Source organism: Passer domesticus, chromosome 7 (genome assembly GCF_036417665.1).
Source record: "Passer domesticus isolate bPasDom1 chromosome 7, bPasDom1.hap1, whole genome shotgun sequence".
In the NCBI taxonomy this organism is placed as follows: domain Eukaryota; kingdom Metazoa; phylum Chordata; class Aves; order Passeriformes; family Passeridae; genus Passer; species Passer domesticus.
This window is the reverse complement of record NC_087480.1, coordinates 18,993,336-19,011,528: the sequence shown is the minus strand read 5'-3', so window position 1 is coordinate 19,011,528 and position 18,193 is coordinate 18,993,336. Positions and strand designations below refer to the sequence as shown.

The 18,193-nt window shown below is 59.3% G+C and overlaps 2 protein-coding genes across 6 annotated transcripts; one reads left to right on the top strand and one right to left on the bottom strand.

Moving 5' to 3' along the window:
- The first annotated feature begins 125 nt into the window (after positions 1-125).
- Positions 126-4,996, top strand: SASH3 (SAM and SH3 domain containing 3). 5 transcript variants are annotated; one of them, XM_064427329.1, is made up of 8 exons: positions 126-295; positions 2,472-2,564; positions 2,802-2,951; positions 3,034-3,181; positions 3,255-3,403; positions 3,515-3,721; positions 3,989-4,139; positions 4,219-4,996. In XM_064427329.1, the coding sequence occupies exons 1-8, from the start codon at positions 242-244 to the stop codon at positions 4,383-4,385; spliced, it is 1,119 nt and encodes a 372-aa protein (XP_064283399.1). In that variant the 5' UTR covers positions 126-241; the 3' UTR covers positions 4,386-4,996. The 5 variants fall into 5 exon arrangements, with proteins under 5 accessions (XP_064283399.1, XP_064283398.1, XP_064283397.1 ...); XM_064427328.1 differs by having other exon boundaries at positions 3,031-3,181; XM_064427327.1 differs by having other exon boundaries at positions 2,472-2,951.
- Positions 4,908-17,579, bottom strand: ZDHHC9 (zinc finger DHHC-type palmitoyltransferase 9). The gene is made up of 10 exons (XM_064427338.1): positions 17,475-17,579; positions 16,833-17,126; positions 10,010-10,170; positions 9,311-9,469; positions 8,363-8,500; positions 8,157-8,205; positions 7,789-7,891; positions 7,558-7,661; positions 7,279-7,444; positions 4,908-6,543 (listed from the first exon to the last, which is right to left on the bottom strand). The coding sequence occupies exons 2-10, from the start codon at positions 16,997-16,999 to the stop codon at positions 6,439-6,441; spliced, it is 1,152 nt and encodes a 383-aa protein (XP_064283408.1). The 5' UTR covers positions 17,000-17,126; positions 17,475-17,579; the 3' UTR covers positions 4,908-6,438.
- Between the last annotated feature and the right edge of the window lie 614 nt (positions 17,580-18,193).

Genomic DNA, 18,193 nt, shown 5'->3' with positions numbered 1-18,193 from the left:
CCTCCTGCCCCAGCCCGCGCTTCGCCAGCCGCCCCGAGCACGGCTGCAAGCGCCTCTCATGTGACCGCCGGCTTCCTGTGCGCTCCCGGCTCGGTGCCGGTGCCGCGGGACGGACGGGACGGGACGGGACGGGACGGGACGGGACGGGACGGGACGGGACAGAACGGACGGGACGGGACAGGACGGACGGGCCGCGCTCGCCGCCGCCGGACGCTGAGCCCTCGCCACCGGCCCCAGCGCCATGCTGCGCCGCAAGCCTTCCAACGCCGGCGACAAGGAGCCGGGACACAGGAAGGTGAGTGCTAGCGGCATCCAGGTGCCCTCAGCGTCTCACACGTCCCGGCACATCCCGAGCTGTCCGAGCCTGGGCTGCCGTGGGATGCTGAGCAGGAGGGCTGGTGCCGGGGGTTGGGACAGCGCGGCAGCTGCCCTGCCATCAGCTTGTCTCTGCTGCCACCAGCCACTGTGGCCTCGCCAGTGCGTGGTCCTAGCCTTGTCCACCTCCCACTCTGCTTTCCATCCTGTTGGAACGTGTGGCTGGGATGCACATCCCCCGGGATCGGCACGGGTGCCAGCTCAGGTGCCGGTGGGACCCGCGGAGCTCTGCTGGGGGAGGCTGTGCCCTACCCCCCATGGCCTCCCCGGCGTGGGCGGCCGCTGTCGCTTCCTGGGGGCCATGGCTGCGGTGGCGGCCGTGCAGCTCTTGCGCAGCAAGGTGCTGCGGTCGGGCTGTCATGTGCGTCAGCCGCTTCCTCCGGCAGCCCCGCTGCGAGGTGCGAGCCGCAGGAGCACCGGCTGCCAGTGTCACGGCCTCTCGAGAGCCCCCTGCGTGGCATGGGCATGGTCAGCCACCGTGTGGCTGAAGTCTGGAGGCTGAAGTCACCAGTGGAGGCCAAAACTGGCTCCTCATCCCCTGCCAGGTCTCGTACCAGCTGGCACTTCAGCTCTTGCCAAGCTTTGCTGGGCTGGCATCAACATCAGCAAGTCACCACGGGGAGCAGAGGCAGTGCCTGGTGGCAGGGTCCTGCCCATGACAGGCACAAATTCTGCCATGGCAGTTCTGCCAAGCTCCCACAGGAAATCTGGGTGAAGTCCCCCTGCCTGCACTGGGGTGGTCCATCGAGCCCGGCCAGTCCCAGTGGGCATCCCCTGCCCTTGCCCAGCGACAGCCACTCTCACTTCCCCCTCCTGCTCTGCAGCAGGAGAGCCCGGCCCCCCTGACTCACATCCCACTGCCGGGCTCTCCATGGCTCCTCCAGCCCCAGGGCACTTCTGCCTCAGAGCTGGTTTATCTCTGCAGTGAAGCCGTGGGAGGTTCGGTGGACCTGGATCTCGTGGATTCCGGGCACCGGGGTGGGAGCAGGGCAAATGGCAGCATTCCCTCTGCACAGATGCACCTGGAGCTGGCATGAAGCCACAGTCAGTGTGCAGCTGGGTGTGGCACCGTGAGCCAGCCCTCTGCAATGGCCAAACCAAGTGCTCAGGGGTGCTTGGTGGAGCTGATGAGAAGGAGAAGAAAGAGGGAATAGCACAGGGCCAGGCTGTGCAGGGCTGGGAAAGGCCTCCACCATAACAGGAGCTGGCAGAGCTGCTTGAGAACAGAAATCCCTGGTTGTGGTGGTGTCAGAGCAAGCACGGTGGTGTGTGCTCTGAGGGGCTCGAATGCTGGCAATGGCAGCCGAGCTCACTGTGCCCCTGTGTGTGAGCACGCTGGTGCTGGCATCCAGGGATGAGGGACACCTGGGACCAGGTGGCTGTGCTGGCACCAAGGGTGTTCCTGGCATGGAGAAACCCTTCCATGTGAGAGAGGCACCTGAGGCCATGGAGAGGAAGGCAGGCAGGGGGCACAGGAAAGACTAAAAGGGGTAAGGGACGGAGAGGTGTACCAAGACTAGATCCAATACCAGCTTTGATGGCTTAGGCATGGAGGTGACACCAAGCCAGCTGGTGATGCTGGGGGTGTGCTCTCTGGGCTATGGGGTGACACTCACAGGTGGAAAACATGGATTTGTGATGAATCCTCCAGGATTTCAGTCCTGGAGCTGACCCTGTGGGTAGCAGCAGGGACATGGTTCTAAGCATGCATTCACTGCCTGCCCACCTGTGCTGAGAGGAGATGCAGAGCCCTGTGTGCCCTCACGTCCTGGCCCATGTGCCAGGGTGGCATCATGGCACAGCCCTGGGCTGCTCCCAGCATGGCAGTGTCAGGCTCCACACCAGAGCATCCCTGCTCTGGGAATGCTGTGCCAAGCAGCTGCATAGGCACCAAGAGCTCCACATCCCAGTTCCAGGGGGTTGATGACACATGGCAGCTCTTGGAAGAGAGTAAAAAACTCTTCCCAGCACTGGCATCATCTTGGGATGGGCAGAGCAACCCAAAGGGCAGAGAGGAGCTGTGGTAGGGAAAGCAGGAAGAAGCTCATCTCCCACCTTTCCATCTCCCCCCCTCACACCTCTGCCCCTGCTCCCAGCTTTCCCTACAGCGTTCCAGCAGCTTCAAGGACTTCAGCAAGTCCAAGGTCAGCTCCCCCGTGTCAAGCGAGGAGTTCAACCTGGAGGAGAATGTGAGTTCCCAGCCCCCTCCGGGACAGCAACACCCCTTGACACATCCTGCTTTCCTGGGAACAGCCCCTTTCAGGGCTGGTTTCCCGAAAATCCTGGTCTTACCAGTAGCCCACGTGTCATGGAGCAGCCCCAGGGTGCCAGCACTGGTGGGATTTGGGATCTCACAGCAGTGTGTGACCCTGCTGAGGCCTGCCCAGGATGGAGGGCTCTGCCTTCACTCTTCACCCCTCTGTCAGATCCCTGAGGATGATCCCAGCAGTGCCAGTCCTGAGGAGGCTGCACGGAGCAGCGGGACGAAGCTGGGCAGGAAGTGGCGGGCGGTCATCTCCCGCACCATGAACCGCAAGATGGGCAGGATGGCTGTGAGAGCACTGGCCGAGGGGAAGGTGAGCAGGGGGTGTGGGGACATGGACAGGTGAGTGGGGGACAGCTCTCCCTCCCTCGGCCTGACCCCAGTACCTCCAGCAGGGAGAGGTGCAGGCAGAAGGGCCCCCATGCCCCCTGTCCCCAGCCAGCAGCGTGGACGAGCAGAGCCATGACAAGGTGCCCTTGTCGTACCTGGAGCTGGAGGAGGAGGAGGACGGGCACCCAGCCCTCGGACGTCAGATGTCCAGTGGTGAGGCCAGCCCCGGCTGGACACTGGCCCCACGTCCCCAGCCGGGCACATCCTGACCCCCTCCTCTTTGCAGGCAGCGACATTCCCAGCCCTGGTGATCCCAGGGACAGCCAGCGGCTGGAGGAGACTGTCCCAGCCTACACTGGCCCCTTCTGCGGCCGGGCCCGCGTCCACACTGACTTCACCCCCAGCCCCTATGACAAGGACTCCCTGAAGCTGCGGGTGAGCCACGGCCACTGCGGCCCTGGGGAGGGAGGGAGGGTGGCTGGGGAGCCCCTGAGCTGGGGGTGTTCCCTGGCTGTCCCCACTACCATCCCATGTCCCTTGGCCTAGAAAGGGGATATCATCGCCATCATAGAGAAGCCACCTGTGGGCACCTGGACCGGGCTGCTCAACAACAGGGTGGGCTCCTTCAAGTTCATCTACGTGGATGTGATCCCTGAGGAGACGGTCCCTGCCCGCAGGAGCCGCAGCTCCAGCCGGAACAAGCGCCTCAAGCCCAAGACCCTCCACGAGCTGCTGGAGCGCATCAACCTGCAGGTGAGGGACAGGGGCTGTGGGGGAACAGCAGCACCCAGCACGGGACCAGCAGTGCAACCATCCCCTCTCCCCTTCACTATCCCCCACCTCATGGGCCCTTCCACCAAGCACCCAGGGGCACAGAGAGGACACGTGGGGCATTTCTGACTAATGCAGAGGGTCCACCCATGCACCCACTGAGGGGGAGCTACAGGCCAGCACTGGGGGTCAGGGGGAGCCATGGGAGCCACCCAAGCCCTGCTCACCCTACCCACGCCCCCCACCCAGGAACACACCCCCACCCTCCTGCTGAATGGGTACCAGACCCTGGAGGATTTCAAAGAGCTCCGGGAGACCCACCTGAACGAACTGCACATCACGGACCCCCAGCACCGCGCCAAGCTGCTGACAGCTGCCGAGCTCCTCCTGGACTATGACAGTAAGAGTCTAGGGAGGGGGCGGGAGACCCCCGACTGGGTACCCCAGCAGCACCACTAACGCCACGGCCCCTCTCCCAGCAGCCAGTGAGCCAGAGGATGGTGACACCAATGAGGCCCTGCCATCGCCCTCAGAGCCCAAAGGGGACATTCCCCGGGACTCTGGCTGCTTCGAGGGATCAGAAACCCTGGATGGCAGCCGGGAGGAGGCTGAGCTGGGGGGTCCTTCCATGGCAGAATCTCCCTGAGCCTGCCAGCACTGCTACTTTCCACTCTGGCCCTAATAGGGGGGCTGGATTGGAGGGGATGGCTGCTGGTGGGGGACAGGAGAGCCCCAGTGGTGGCACCTTGGAGTCCAGCTCAGCCCCTGCCCCAGAGCCAGGGTGGGCACAAGGTGCCCCAGGACATTTTGCATGGCACTGCCTGGCACCACTGCCCCGAGGCAGGGACTCTGGGCATGCTGGGGCACTGTGCTCCCCGCCAAGACACCACAGGCATTGGCTGCCCTTCTCAGGTTTGCCAGCAGGCTCAGGAAGGGAGCTGGGGACAGAAGCCCTGTCTGCAGGCAACTGAAGCCTGCCCAGGACACTGTCACTTCTCTGCATGGACACACAGAGACCCCCCCCTCACCTGCTATAGGGGACAGCAAGATGCAAATAACACAGCTAAGACACCCTGGAAGTGTGAGATGGAGAGTCCTGGAAACACATAGGGAAGGGGAAAGAGGCAGCTGGCTTGGGGCAGCACAGAAACGCCGGGGCTACAGCTCAGCCATTTTCAAACCAATTAATTTTCCTTCATTGTTTTAAAATTAAAAAAAAATAATAAGAAGAAAAAAATAAAGAACACCCAATCCTCACCCAACCCCCTTCCTTCCTTCTGGAGACCCTGACCCGTGCAGGCAGGTCCTGGCAGGCAGCACTCCACACACTGTGGAACAGGGAGCAGCAAAGCCAAAATACACACTTTTTCACACCGAATTGGAGATTGGGTCAGTAGCGTGTTGGGGCAACTCCCACGGGGTGGGGCACAGGAGCCCTGCCCCCGGAGGATGGAACGGGATGCGGCTGGGCTGGCTGAGGGCCATGGCAGGGCAGCCGGGGCTCCTTCCCAGCCACATTCCAGCTGGGAGCAGCTGTGGCAGCTCTGCCCTCTCACCCGGGAGAAGAGGCCCCTCACCGCGGGAGAGGGGGCAGTGCTGGTGCCACGTTCACACCACACCCTTGCTGCCAGCCAGGAGCATCACGGGCACAGGCATGGGACTGGCCCAGCAGGACACCCCCCAGCAGCCATCACACACCTGCGGGAGGAACGCGAGTGCCCAGCACTGTGACAAGGGACACACCCAATGGCCTCTCCTCCACCAGCGACCTCTGCGGGGATCCCAGAGGTGTGAGGGTCCTGCCAGTGCAGGACGGGGACTGTGGAGTGGGGGGAGCCCTGCCACAGCACAGAGCTCCCCCACCATCCCCCCAGCCTCTCCTCTGTTGAGGACACACAAGCCCAGCCCTGGGCAGCTGGCACAATCCTGCGAAGATCCAAGGGTCCCAAAACCAGTCCAGGATGGCTGAGAAGAGCAGAGCAAGGCAAGGGGGGGACATGGGAATGCAATGACACAACACAGATCGGGGCTGAGGTTCTGCAGAGCTTCTGTGCCACAGCTGGGGAGGGCTCAGTGCAAACACCCAGCAACAAATGCAGCCCCAGCACCAGCCAGGAGCCAGTGGCAGACCCTTCCCTGCAGCTGTCCACCTTGGCTGCCCTCTCCCTCCCTCGAAGCCCAGAGCGTGTGAGCACCAGGGCAGGATGGGAAGGAGGGTCCCCTCATAGCTGCTGCCTTGTTACATCACACAAGAAAGGAGCACAGGAAGACAGCTACCTAAAAACTGCTGCCAGCAGAACTCCTTCCCACTTGTTTGGGTCCTTGGGGCACCAAAACGTTTCCTGACAAGCCTTGCCACGCCAACCACAAAACAACGCAACAGATTAGAGGAAGGAGGGAGGAGGGGAGAGAGGACATTGCTGCCACCATTGCTTTCCCCTTCCTTGGGGATTCCTCAGCAGTAGGGCGCAGGCTGGCCCAGGTCTGCTGGCAGTGCCCCACGGTGACCAGGGCGTGCCACCCTCGCTCGCTGTCCTGTACCACCGCACGAGGCCAGCGCTGCCTGCACCGCGGCGAGTAATGACTAAAGCAAAATGGCCATGGGGAATCAGGTGCCTGCCATCCAGCCCTTCTCCTCTCCTCCACCACTTCCAGCTTTGATTAGACAAAACAACAAAGTTCTCCCTTCCAAGCAGATGCTAGTGCTCCGCTCGCCCAGCGTCCAGGGAGGGCACCGGGAGCTCCCCAGGCGTTCGCTGCTTCTCCTCTGGCATCTCGGGGTCGCTCACAGACGGCGCAGGGACCTGGAGAGAGGGGACAGAGTGACCTGCAGTGACACCCCCAGCGCAGAGCCCGAGCACACAGTGCCCGCCGCTCTGCTATCACCTCCAGCTCTACTGGCAGCGGTCTCAGCTGGGCTTGGGAAAAGGAGAAACCAAAACCAGGGGCCTCCCAACAGGCAGAACAGCAGCTTCAGGAAGGGCTGGAGCACTGGACTGCTCCAGCAGAAGGTGTCTTGGACTGTGTCCACCAGAGAAGGGCAGCTCATGCCCAAGCAGGAGCAAGCCAAGCCATTTCCCACCACGTTAATGGAATAATTTAGGTGGGAAGGGCACTCTGGAGGTCTTCTGTCAAACTATGTCCTTAATGCAGGACTAATTTCAAACACACAGCAGGCTGCTCAGGGCCACAACAGCTTTCTCCACAGATGGAGATCCCAGGGACAGCCCTGCAGCGCACACTCAGCACCAGAACAAGATGTCTGCAACCTCTCAGCCTTCTCCAGCCCTGCCGAGCTCCATGGGCAACAGCTCCTGAGTGCTCTCATGGCAGGACTGATCTCCAAAACCACAGCCAGCTGTGACCTCCTTTGAGGAAATCCAAGGAAACCAAGGTGCTGGTTTCCAGGGTCAGAGCAAACAAGCTTTTCAGCAGCAGCCTCTCACATGGACCCCATGTAGTTTTGTCCTTCCTAAGTCATACTCTCAGCTTTCTTCCACTGTCCCAGAGCCCACCCAGCTCCCAGGGGGATCACTCACAGCACTGGGGGGAGGAATGCTGCCGTCCTGCTGCTTCATGCCACCCTCCTGGGCCTGCCCAGGGCCCTGCGTGGCCAGGGGCTCCTGCGTGCCGGGTCCCCGCGGGCACAACCCCTCCTGAGCTGTGCTCTCCTCCTGCTGCAGGATGCCCCGTCTGTCCAGGACACTGCAAGAACACAGCCATGCCATCAGAGACCCAAGTCTCCCCAGATCCCACCTCTCTTCCCAGCAGAAGTGCTGGTAGAAAACAAAGGTCAAGGCTGCCCCTCAAGAGCTCACCTGGGGGGCAGGGGCCCGCAGAGCACCTCGCAGCAGTTCTTCACTATGTTGCCGTGGCTGTAGGGATTCTGCACACGGTTCTTCCCAGTCCAGGACCCCTTAATCTGAAATAGTTGGGCATAAGCTCAGGTTTACTCCAAGGTCACCCTGCCCCAGCCCCCAGACCCCTGTGTTGTGCACAGCCTTGACACACTGAGAAACGGCGACAGCTCAGAGGAAGGCTCTACTTACGTCTTCGTTGGTTGTCTGATTCAGTGCCACCAGGAAGGTGTGGAACCCAGTTAACCCCACCACCGACCACAGCGTGAAGAAACAGATGAGCACCTCCAGTACAGTGAGAACAGTTAAGGACTGGGAACGGCCCAAGAGCAGGCCCAGCCCACGTGTTACGGCCCCCACAAACACCAACTTATCTTCCTCTCCTAGCCACTGTTTTCTGTTTTATTCTCCTCCCAAAAGCCAAGAAACTGCTCCCCACATTGTCAGCCAGGGAAAATGCTTGGAAAGACTCAGAGTGGCCTAAGCAGCCACTCCACAATGCAGCTCCCACTAACCCCCATTTGTGGAGAAGTTAAGCCCTTGTGACCATGGAAGGATATGTCCCTGGCGTTTCCTTCAATGTGTTCAGAAACCCAATCTTCAGAGATTCTGCAATACAAAAAGCGAGATTTTTTTTCACCTGGAACATCCCACTGAGTCCAGCTCCCTTTGCCACTCCCTAAGTCTGGTTTCACACCACCATCTGTAGCCCCACTCCCTCCCTCCCTCCCTCCCTCCCAGCTCTCAGTTTTCCAGGCAGACTCACTCAGTGCTACGTAGACGATGTTGAAGGTGAAGATGTAGATGGTGAGGAGGGAGAGCGAGAGGATGAAGAGGTAGAAGTAGCGGTAGTTCCTCTTTCCCACGCAGTTGCCCACCCAGGGACAGTGATGGTCAAAGCGCTCTGGGGAAGCCAAGATGAAAATTAGCACTGCCCTGGCATGGCCCTGCCCACCTCTAGATCCTTGCCCCTGTGCTCCCACTCCAAAAATCCCCCAGGCTGACATAAACTGCCAAGTTCAACCCTCTGCTCAGTCAGAACCCCATATCCTGGCCTCCTTTCAGGAGGTCAGAAAGTCTAAAATTGTTTTGTGATTAGTCATTTTGCACATTAAGATAGAATTTGGGCTTGACCCCTCATGTGTCTTCTCTCCCTGGGGTACAACAGCCACAGCACATGGGTTAGATGAAGGCCTGGGAGTCCCCATGTTCTTACCCTGGAATAATCAGGAGAAGGTTCAGGAAACTACATAAACACTCAAAGGCTGTGAGTCTGAAGAGGAGGAAAGGGGTCCAAAAGGACAGGATTTCTGCCTGGAGCAGTGATGCTGAACATGAGCCAGTTACATACACAGAAGGAAGACAACAACCAGGGCACCCCAGGGAATGACACAATCTCTGTGCTGGTGAAGGAGTTGCTGTCACCTGAGACACAACTCTCCACTGGAACCCTCCAGTCCTACAAGGCCAGAGTCCAGTGGGACTCAAAAATGGGCTGCACATGTACACAGAGCAGCTGGACTCAGTTATCGACAAAGTCCTTACAAAGAGAAAGCACCTGGCTCCAGGCTCTGAGCAAACCTCAAGCACAAGACGAGGCAGCCTGGACATTCCAGCAGCCTAGAGCTGCCCAGCACAAGCCTGGGCACAGGTCTGTCCCTGTCCCGAGGCTCTCTGTGAGGAGCAGGCCAGGCCAGGCCCCAGCACCACTCACCCACGCAGTTGTCGCAGATGCTGCAGTGCGAGGCGCGGGGCGGCCGGAAGATCTTGCACGTGTAGCAGTACTTGAGCTTCACAATCTGGTTGTTGATCTGGAAGTTCTTGATGCGCGGGGGCGGGCGCTGACCCTGCGGCACAGTCCCGTTGGTGGCCTCTGCCAGAGAGAACCAGGCACAGATCGGAGCTGCTGCTACAACATGACAGGCCTCAAACGACAACTCACTTCCCTGTGTTTCCTACCAGTGGGATTGGAGCCCGCTGGCTCCGGAGCTGGAGGCTGCAGCTCTGCTCACACAGGCCAGAGCCAACCTGGCAGCTTGGAGGCAGGAAAAGGGATGCCAGAGCTTTATGGGCATGTTGAGAGTGGGCTGGGTGTTATCACCTGCATCCACCAAACCTCCTCTCTTCCTGAAGGATCAAGAGGACCACTCCAAGCTTTCTGCACAAACTGAGTTTGTATGTACACAGGTATGGGAGATAAAGCAGCAGGTGAAACAGCTCCCAGAGAGGGATGCAGGTACATTGTGCTGCCTTCTTGAAACTCGGCCAAGTACAGTGAGCCAGCAGACTGGGACAATCCTCACTTTTGGAGGTCCAGCCAGGAAGATAAGCTCTGCAGGGACTGTAACCTAGAAATATGCCATAAATAGGGAGGCTTTTCCAGCCCTCACCAGCTTGGCCACTTCACACTCACCAATCTCCATCTCAATGAAGGCCGCCTCGTCGGGCAGGGCCCTCGGGATCACGCCGGGGTCGCTGAAGCTCGTCCTCAGCAGCGTGGCCATGGCAAAGAGGAAGAGAACTGCTGCAAACACGGGGATGGCCGGGGATAGCTGGACCGCCAGGTACCGGCACCTGTGGACACGGGGCAGGAGACGATGGGCCAGAGTCTCATTGCCTGGCACAGCACCAGAGCCCAGGCACTCCACAGCGCTGCTTAGATCTGGAGCAGAGAAGCTGTTCAATACACCCCGCCACTACAGGGCAGCTCCCACAACCAGGCACCATCACAGCATCTCCACGTTTTCCACCAGCTAGACACAGATATTTCCCAGCATTTGTTCTGTTTTCAGCTCCCATTTTAAGCAATGCCAGAAACACAACCAGGCAGCTGGAGAGACCTTGTCCATTACATTCCTGTTGTCAAGGGATGGGCCAGACCACTGGGAGAAGTACCCAAGACCTGGTCAGGGACCCCACACCTGGAGTGCTGGAAGGTATGGAAGCCTGTGGGGATGCTGGGAATGTCTGGCTAACTCCTAAAGAGCAGGAGCTTCCTGCACCACAGAAATTATTGGGATTAAGCACATCCTGTGCTTCTTAGGAATGGATTCCTGTGAAGTGCAACATCCCCATGCAACAAGACATTTGGCTTCCTTTGGCTTTGCTGAGACAACAGACCAGAACACTCCAAATAAATCAGAAAGGGCCCTGCTTCAAGACTCCCCCAGCTCAAAAGGGAACAAGGTTTGTTTGCTCTATAGATACAGCAAGGCCCAACGAGGAGTTTATGGTGCTGATACCCCTGATAGACGAGATGCAAAGGGAGCATGGGACTCATGTCACCATGGCCGTGTTGCTCCTGGACACCCACAGCCATGTTCCCAGAGGTGCTGCAGCCCTAGCCGTGTGGGAGGCCTGGGCAGAAGTCATGTTTTAGAGACATTCTGGCCTGAAAAAACCCGTATTCTACCCTGATTCTTTCAGAGAACCCTACTGATGTTGGGGTGAAGTTCCTATGGAGCTTTGCTATCATTTAAGGGAAACCCCACTAAATCCCACCACTTGTGTCATGTCTCACCACTCCTTGCACACATCCCTCCCAGCCTCCTGATGCAGCTGGGCACCCAGGCTTTCAGGCACTCAGCTTTCTAGGATCCACCCTTTATCCCAGCTGGTGAGGGATGGATCCAACCCAGACTCCTGCTGTTCCACTGTTACTCTCCATGGGAGCATCAGGCTACTGCAGTGAGGGGCCAGGGATTGTCCTCCCTGGGGGGCTGCCATCCCAAGCAAGGCAACTTCCATTGCCTTCACAGCCCTATTTAATTCTGGATGGCATTCCCACCACAGATTCCCCAAACACAAAGCAGTTTCCAGCTCCAGCTGGCAGCACCAGGCTCCGCAGGCCCACTGCAGGAACATTTCCTGGGCCATTGCCTGACTCCAGCGCTGTTCCCCACGTGTGACAGGGACAGAAGGCCTGCACACTGAAGCTACAGCACACTTCAGTCACAGCTGCAACACCAGAAGCCCACAGCAACACAAAGGGTCTGGGCCTTAAACCAACATCCTTAATTTCAGACACTGCACACTCTGCCGTTCCCCAAAACAACATCCCTGTGCTCAGCCCTGCCCACAGAGGGCCAAGCTTATCGTCTTCAGGAAGCCCAAGATAACTTTGCATTCCCTTTGCAAGGGCAAAGTCCAGGGACAGCTGCGAGTCAGTCAGCAAGTAAACAAAAACCTTGGAGCCCACCTGGGGTAGAAATATGGGGTTAGGGAGATGGAACATGGATTTGGGTGCAGGTCAGCCTCTTCTCCCAGGCAATCAGTGACAGGACAAGAGGACACAGCCTCAAGCTGTGCCAGGGGAGGCTGAGGTTGGACATCAGGAGAAGGTTCTCCATGGAAAGGGCTGTCAGGCCTCAGAAGGGGCTGCCCAGGGAGGTTGTGGACTACCCATCCCTGGAAGTGTCCAAGGAACAACTGGATGTTGTTCCAGTGCACTCAGTGCTCTGGTCTGGTTGACAAGGTGGTCACCAGTCACAGGACTTGACGGGCTTGGGGGTCTTTTCCATCCTAAACGATTCTGTGATTATTCCTTTAAAAGCTGGACACTGCCTGCCCCAAAGGGCTGCAGCCTGACCCTTGTCCAGCTGATACAACAGCTTTTGGAACTGCTGTGACAACATGAACGTATTGTGGGTTTAAATATGGATCCACGAGCTGTGTTAAAGCTGCACCACAGCCCTCCTGCTTCCACACAGGCTTAGCTTAGCTTCCCTTAGCTGGGCTGGCATCTGTGGCCCCTTGCAGGTGAGGGCAGAGGTAAGAGCCAGAGGAGCTCCCACCATGGTGAAACTGCATCGCCAGGCCCAGCGTGGAGCCCAGTGTGGAGCCCACCATGTGCCTCCCACCCTCCCTGTGCTGATGGGCCCTCGCTCTTCAGGTGACTTCCAGGGAACACGTCCACAGCAGGGAAAGCAGCCACACAAGGTCCTGACTTGGTACTCAGGTACTCACTAGCACTGGGGTATCTTCAGTCTACGCCTTGTCTCTAAGAGAATTTCACTGCTCAGGAACAGACATTTAAAGATCTTTTGTTTGGGAGAGCTCAAAGCCAACAGAGATGCTCTGTTGGCATGTGAGGATGCTGCTCCCCCATTCCCAGCACCATTTCTGTGCTCTGGAGCATTTTGCCACCAAAAAGCAGACAATAACAGCACTATCACAACTCATGGTCACAGCGGGGTGGGCTGGGGCAGGAAGGCTGAACAAAGGGATCATTGGAATGGGGAGCAGGGGGAGAAGCAGCTGGGAGGTGCCATGAGTTACGATGCTTGGCTGGTTATTCTGCACCAGCTTGGGAAGGCCTGTTGTAATCAGCACATTGAGCAAAGCTCTGGAGGAAGGGGAAAGCCACAGGGACTGCAGCCACAGCCACAGGACAGCACATCTCCCAGGCAGGCCCACCAGGGCTCAACACAAGCTCCGTAGTATCACTCACCCACATCTCACCTGCAAATCACCTGTTTCACCTTCCTCAGCTACAGCACAGCCACATCATGTGCCTGGTCTGGGTGCCAGCAGAGCTGTATCTTTCCCCAGTGCCTGACCCTCAGCAGGCACTTCAGCCTGGCTGTGCTGGGTGCTCACACCAGGGAAAGGATGGTGTCCAGCAGCCACTGTCTTTGCAGTAAGCGTGGAGCAGCTGCTCTGAAGCCCGGCCACACCACAACTCTGTGGCCAGGCCCTTCCCAGCAGCACCAGGCAGGGCTGGAGCTCTCCCTGGGGCCTTTTCCCACCTGCCCGCAGTGACACATCAACTGTCAGCACACACCATGTGTTTCTGACACAAATGAAGCAGAAGACAGGTGTGTTATGCTGACGTCATTGCTCCTTTCCCAGCTAAAATCTCAAATCTCTGCACAGACGAATCACCCCAAGATCCACCCAGGAATGGGGGTGCCACAGAGGATGTGGAGGCTGCAGAGAGGGCAAAGTCATCTCCTGAAAAGGAGCCCACATATGAAAAAACAATCAATCCAAACCCCAGGAGTGGCCACCTCCCCCAGAAACATGAACAAAACAAGCTGAACTTCAGACACCAAAAAGTTCACTTCTATTGAGAGATATTTCAATCATTAAAAAGCATGAATTAACTCACGTGTAAGTTTTGACCATGCTTGACACAGATCTAACCAGAGGTAATACCAGCTCAGAGGCCCCTCTGTGAGTCTTGGGTCTCTGGGCTTTGGAAATCAAAACTAAAAAAGGGCAGTGTAGGTGTTTTCAACTCATCAGAAAACAAAGACATTTTCATCTCTACAAAGCTAAAAAAGTAGGAAAAACAAAGTGACAATCATGCCTGGGCATTGGAAAATCCAAGAGCAGCTCCTTCCCATGAGGAGCTGGTGTTGCTGGTGGTATCGTGCCTCTAACATCTACAGATGTCATGTTTTGTGCTGAAAAGCCAGAGACAAAAGAAATCCCATTCCCTTCAGCTGAGCGTGGAAGTCACTTCAGGAGAGACAGGAACTGCAAAGGGAACTCCCAGCCTGAGAGCAGGCACTGCATCCCATCATCCCAGTTCCTAAAGGGATTTTTTACAAGTGCTTTATCTGGTCTCCTCATGCTGGAACACCTCAAGCAGACAGCAGCTAAGTGCCCAACCACAGGGCTGACATACCATTAGAAGTCTGAAATAATGCCAAGAGGATGTGAAACTGTATTTTATGGGACATGTTATGGAGCAGACCCAGTTAAACACAGGTGTTCGACTCTGCAGGGAGCAGCCCCAAGCAGCGGGTGAGAGAGGTGCCCTTGGGCAGAGGACTCCAGTGCTCGCTGCAGAGCCCTTCCCGGAGCCAGCACAGCTCCGTCCCTCTGCCTTATCTAAGAGGGAGGAGTCGGATCCCAGGTACAGCACTGAGTTCTGTTAGCCTCTGGCTCCTGTTTGCTCCAGGCTGGAGAGATTTCTCCAGTCCCAGAACACAGCGCTGCGGTTTGGGGGTGAACACACAGAAATTCCCACCCACAGGGCTGAGGCGCCTCAGCCCGCTCGCCTGTGGACACCGTGGAGCAGCCGGCAGCACTGGAGAAACTTGAGGAAAAAGCAGCACCAGCAGCAGCCCCGCGAGCGCGGCCCTCGCCCAGGGCTGGGAAGGAAGGGCTGTGGCTTTTCTGCTGCCCTGGGTGCCGGTCCCCACCGGCCGCAGCTGCGAGCGGAGCCAGCGCAGCCCGGAGCGCCGGGACCGAGCCCAGCCCGGCGCAGGGCGAGCAGCCAGACAGATCCTGGCTCCAGGCACCCCGAGCCGTGCTCAGACAAGGTGTGACTGCGCAAGTGATTCAGCTGAATGGAGCAGGCAGCACGGCACAGCCTGCAGTGAGCGGGCAGCGAGGGAAGGGCTCCTCCGCCCACCGCACTCCAGATCCAGACACCAACTTTAAGGGGGAAACCACGAATTTCCATGCAAACACTAAAGAATCTGCCAAACACTGAGACAAACGGACAACACAGTGAAAGATCGAGGCTGAGATCCTCACCCAGAGCTCCCTACACGTGCAGGGCAGGCAGGGCTCCTGAGCAGCCAAGCTGCTTATCTCAGCCTGATCAGTGAAATAGAGACCTTGGGGAATGTTTCCAGCTCCCCAACAGGCAACATTTCATCCCTATCCCAAATTCAAAAATCTCCCCAAAAGTTTAAAAAACCCCACTCTCTTCCAAACAAAAAAATACTGAGGTGTTCTGCACTGAAAGAATCAAATGTGTATTTGGATTTTCCCAAACTTTTCCTTATCTCCCTCAGATGATTTAACTAAAATTCAGAGGTGATCCTGTCCCCAGCAGCATTCTCCCTGCAGAGTCCACCCTCCAGGTCTAGGCATGGCCTCAATGTCTTGGTGCAAGCGACTCCTCCACAGGCCTCTGCCTGCCAGAGCATGGAAAGGGGCTTCTCAAGGAATTTCCAGTCACATTCCTGACTAACCACAGCCTAGGTCTGGAAAACAGCCCTGGCTCACTCTGCCTTAGCGCAACCACGGCAGAGCGGGATGTGGTTCACTCTCCTGCTACGGACAGGATCCACAGGGAACCAGAGCAATTAAACCTCAAATCAGTGTTTCTGGTGCAGCAATGAGTGTTTCTGGAGCAGCAACACTTATTAGTTCTTCCTGTAAGGCAGGAAGGCTCAGCCCCGTTTTTCAGATGGAAAAAAACCCAAACATCAAACCAAGAGTGTTGTCACTTGGTACCTCAGAATTCAGACTGAGCCAGGGATAATTTGGGCAGGGAACTAGGGAGAGACATGCTGGGCTAGGGAATGCAGAAACAAGTTCCCTGGCTTAGGAATGATGCTGAAAAGGACAGCATCTGGGCCGAGGGCTTTTTGGAACTGCAGGAATAGCTAGGGCTTAGCCAGCGAGCAGGTCCTTCCACTCATTCTTCTTGGCTCTGCAACCTTTTGTATTATCCGACCCTGTTTCAGCCTGTCTGCTGCCCCAGAACACAAACATGCCCATGGAGACCGAGGAAGGGAAGTTTTTCAGTTGTATAGCTGATCCAAGTTCATCCTCTAGCCAGCCAACCGGGGTGTCCTGCCCCCTCCCACAGCATCAGCCCAGACAAACATAAGCTTTTCCCTTTTTGCTTGACTTTTTTGATTTTAAAATTAGTCTAGGGCCACCCCACTCCTCAGCCCAGCTCCCAGGGAGAGCTGAGGGGAGAGGACAGACCCCTCTTTGTCATCAGGATCAAAGGTTTTGGCTGAAGGTCTTTAGGCTGCTGAGGTGATGTAAAGGGTGGTCAGATCCTTCCCAAATACCAGCATGGCTGGTATTTGGCTGCAGCGCAGCCTGGGGCTGGGGGCAGGTCAGACTGGCAGGACCCCCGAGCTCACTCCTTATTAATCCTCCTGGTGGGGCTGATGTGGGGGCTGCACGTCCCCTGTGGGTAGGGACACAGGCTGTGCCCCAGGGCTGCAGCAGCAGTACCCTGGCACTCCGGCTGTCCTGGAGCCAGGAACACTCGGGACAAGAGACTGCCAAGTCGCAGACAGAAGGTGACCCACGGGGAACCGGGGCAGTGTCACCCCCCGGCAGGGCTCCGGCAGGGCCCATTCCCCTCAAAACCTCCAGGGTCAGTCTGCTGAGGGCGAGGCAGCAGATCTGGACAGGGAGAGCCACACTCGGCCAGGCTGCGCCGTGCCAGGCTCCCCTCCCTCTCCCGGAGGCCCCGGGCACACGGGCCCATGCCCATCCCCACGCCACCCCCGTGGGGTCCCGGGGGAACTCACTCGAAGGCGAAGAAGAGGGCGCAGGTGCCGAGGATGAGGAAGAGAGTCAGGTAGAAGATGCCCTTCTGCCGGGCCATCATGATACGGCCGTCGCAGCAGAAGGTGTTCCTGCCCGGCAGCTTCTCCCATTTCCGAACCACCTTCTTCCTCGCCACCATCACCGACATGGCGGGGCCGTCACTGGGGCGGCAGCGGCCGCCGCGCGTTCGGGCGCTGCTGCTGCTCCTCCGCCGCCCGCGCGCCCAGCATCATCGGGGCCCCGCGGGGCCGGGCTGGGCTGGGCTGGGCCGGCGGCTGCGGGAGAGGGAACGGGGAGAGCGCTCTGTCAGCGCCAGGGCGGCGGCGGCACCGGCACGGGGGGCGGCGGCCGCCGTCGCCATGGAAACCCTGCGCCCGGGAGGGGCGTTGCCGTGGGAATCCACCAGGGAGGGGGCGCGGGGCGCGGGCAGGAACACCCTCGGCCGGGCGGCTCCGCACCGGGAGGGGACGCGGCAGGGCCGGGCCACCGGGGCAGGGCAGCCCCGGCTCTGCGGGCTTGCCGGGAGCCGACGGGGAGACAGCAGAAGGGAAGGGCTGGAGAGGGGACGGGAGCGGACGGGAAGGGAGGGAAGGGGACGGGAGGGGCCCCGCGCCACCGCTCACCCGGTGCCGGTGCCGCTCGGGCCGCGCCGGTCGCTCCCACCGCGCCGGGAGAGGCCGCCACGCCCCGCGCCCGCACGGGGCGGGGCCGCCGCGCCCATTGGTCCCGCCGCGCCATCCGCCCCGCCCCGCCGCGCTACGCCTTCCCATTGGGTTCGCGCACTGTCAGTCCGCGGCAGCTCCTCCCATCGCGCCGCTTCGCGCCACTCCATTGGCCACCACTGCTGTCACTTCGCGGCGACTCCGCCCTCTCCGCTGTTTCTCGCCGGCCCATTGGCAGAACGTGCTGTCACTCCGCGTGGTTGGCCCCGCCCGGGTGCGGACAAGGGAGGGCGGGGCCGGGAGCGCTCCGGTTGGGCTGGGGACGGCTCCGGCCCGGCCCGGCCCGGCTCGGCTCGGCTCGGCTCGGCTCGGCTCAGCCCGGCTCGGCCCGGCCCGGCTCGGCTCGGCTCGGCTCGGCTCGGCTCGGCTCAGCCCGGCCCGGCCCGGCCCGGCCCGGCCCGGCCCGGCCCGGCTCGGCTCGGCTCAGCCCGGCTCGGCTCCGGCCCGGCTCGGCTCGGCTCGGCCCTGCCCGGCCCGGCCCCCGGCGGCTCCCGCCAGACCTGCCGGTGCAGCCCCCGGCGGGGCACGACCTGCGCTGCCCCTCGTTGCTCTTTTTGGTTTTCTCTCACGGCTGCCCGCAAGGACCGGGCTGCCGAGCCCCACGCCGCGGGGAGCGCACA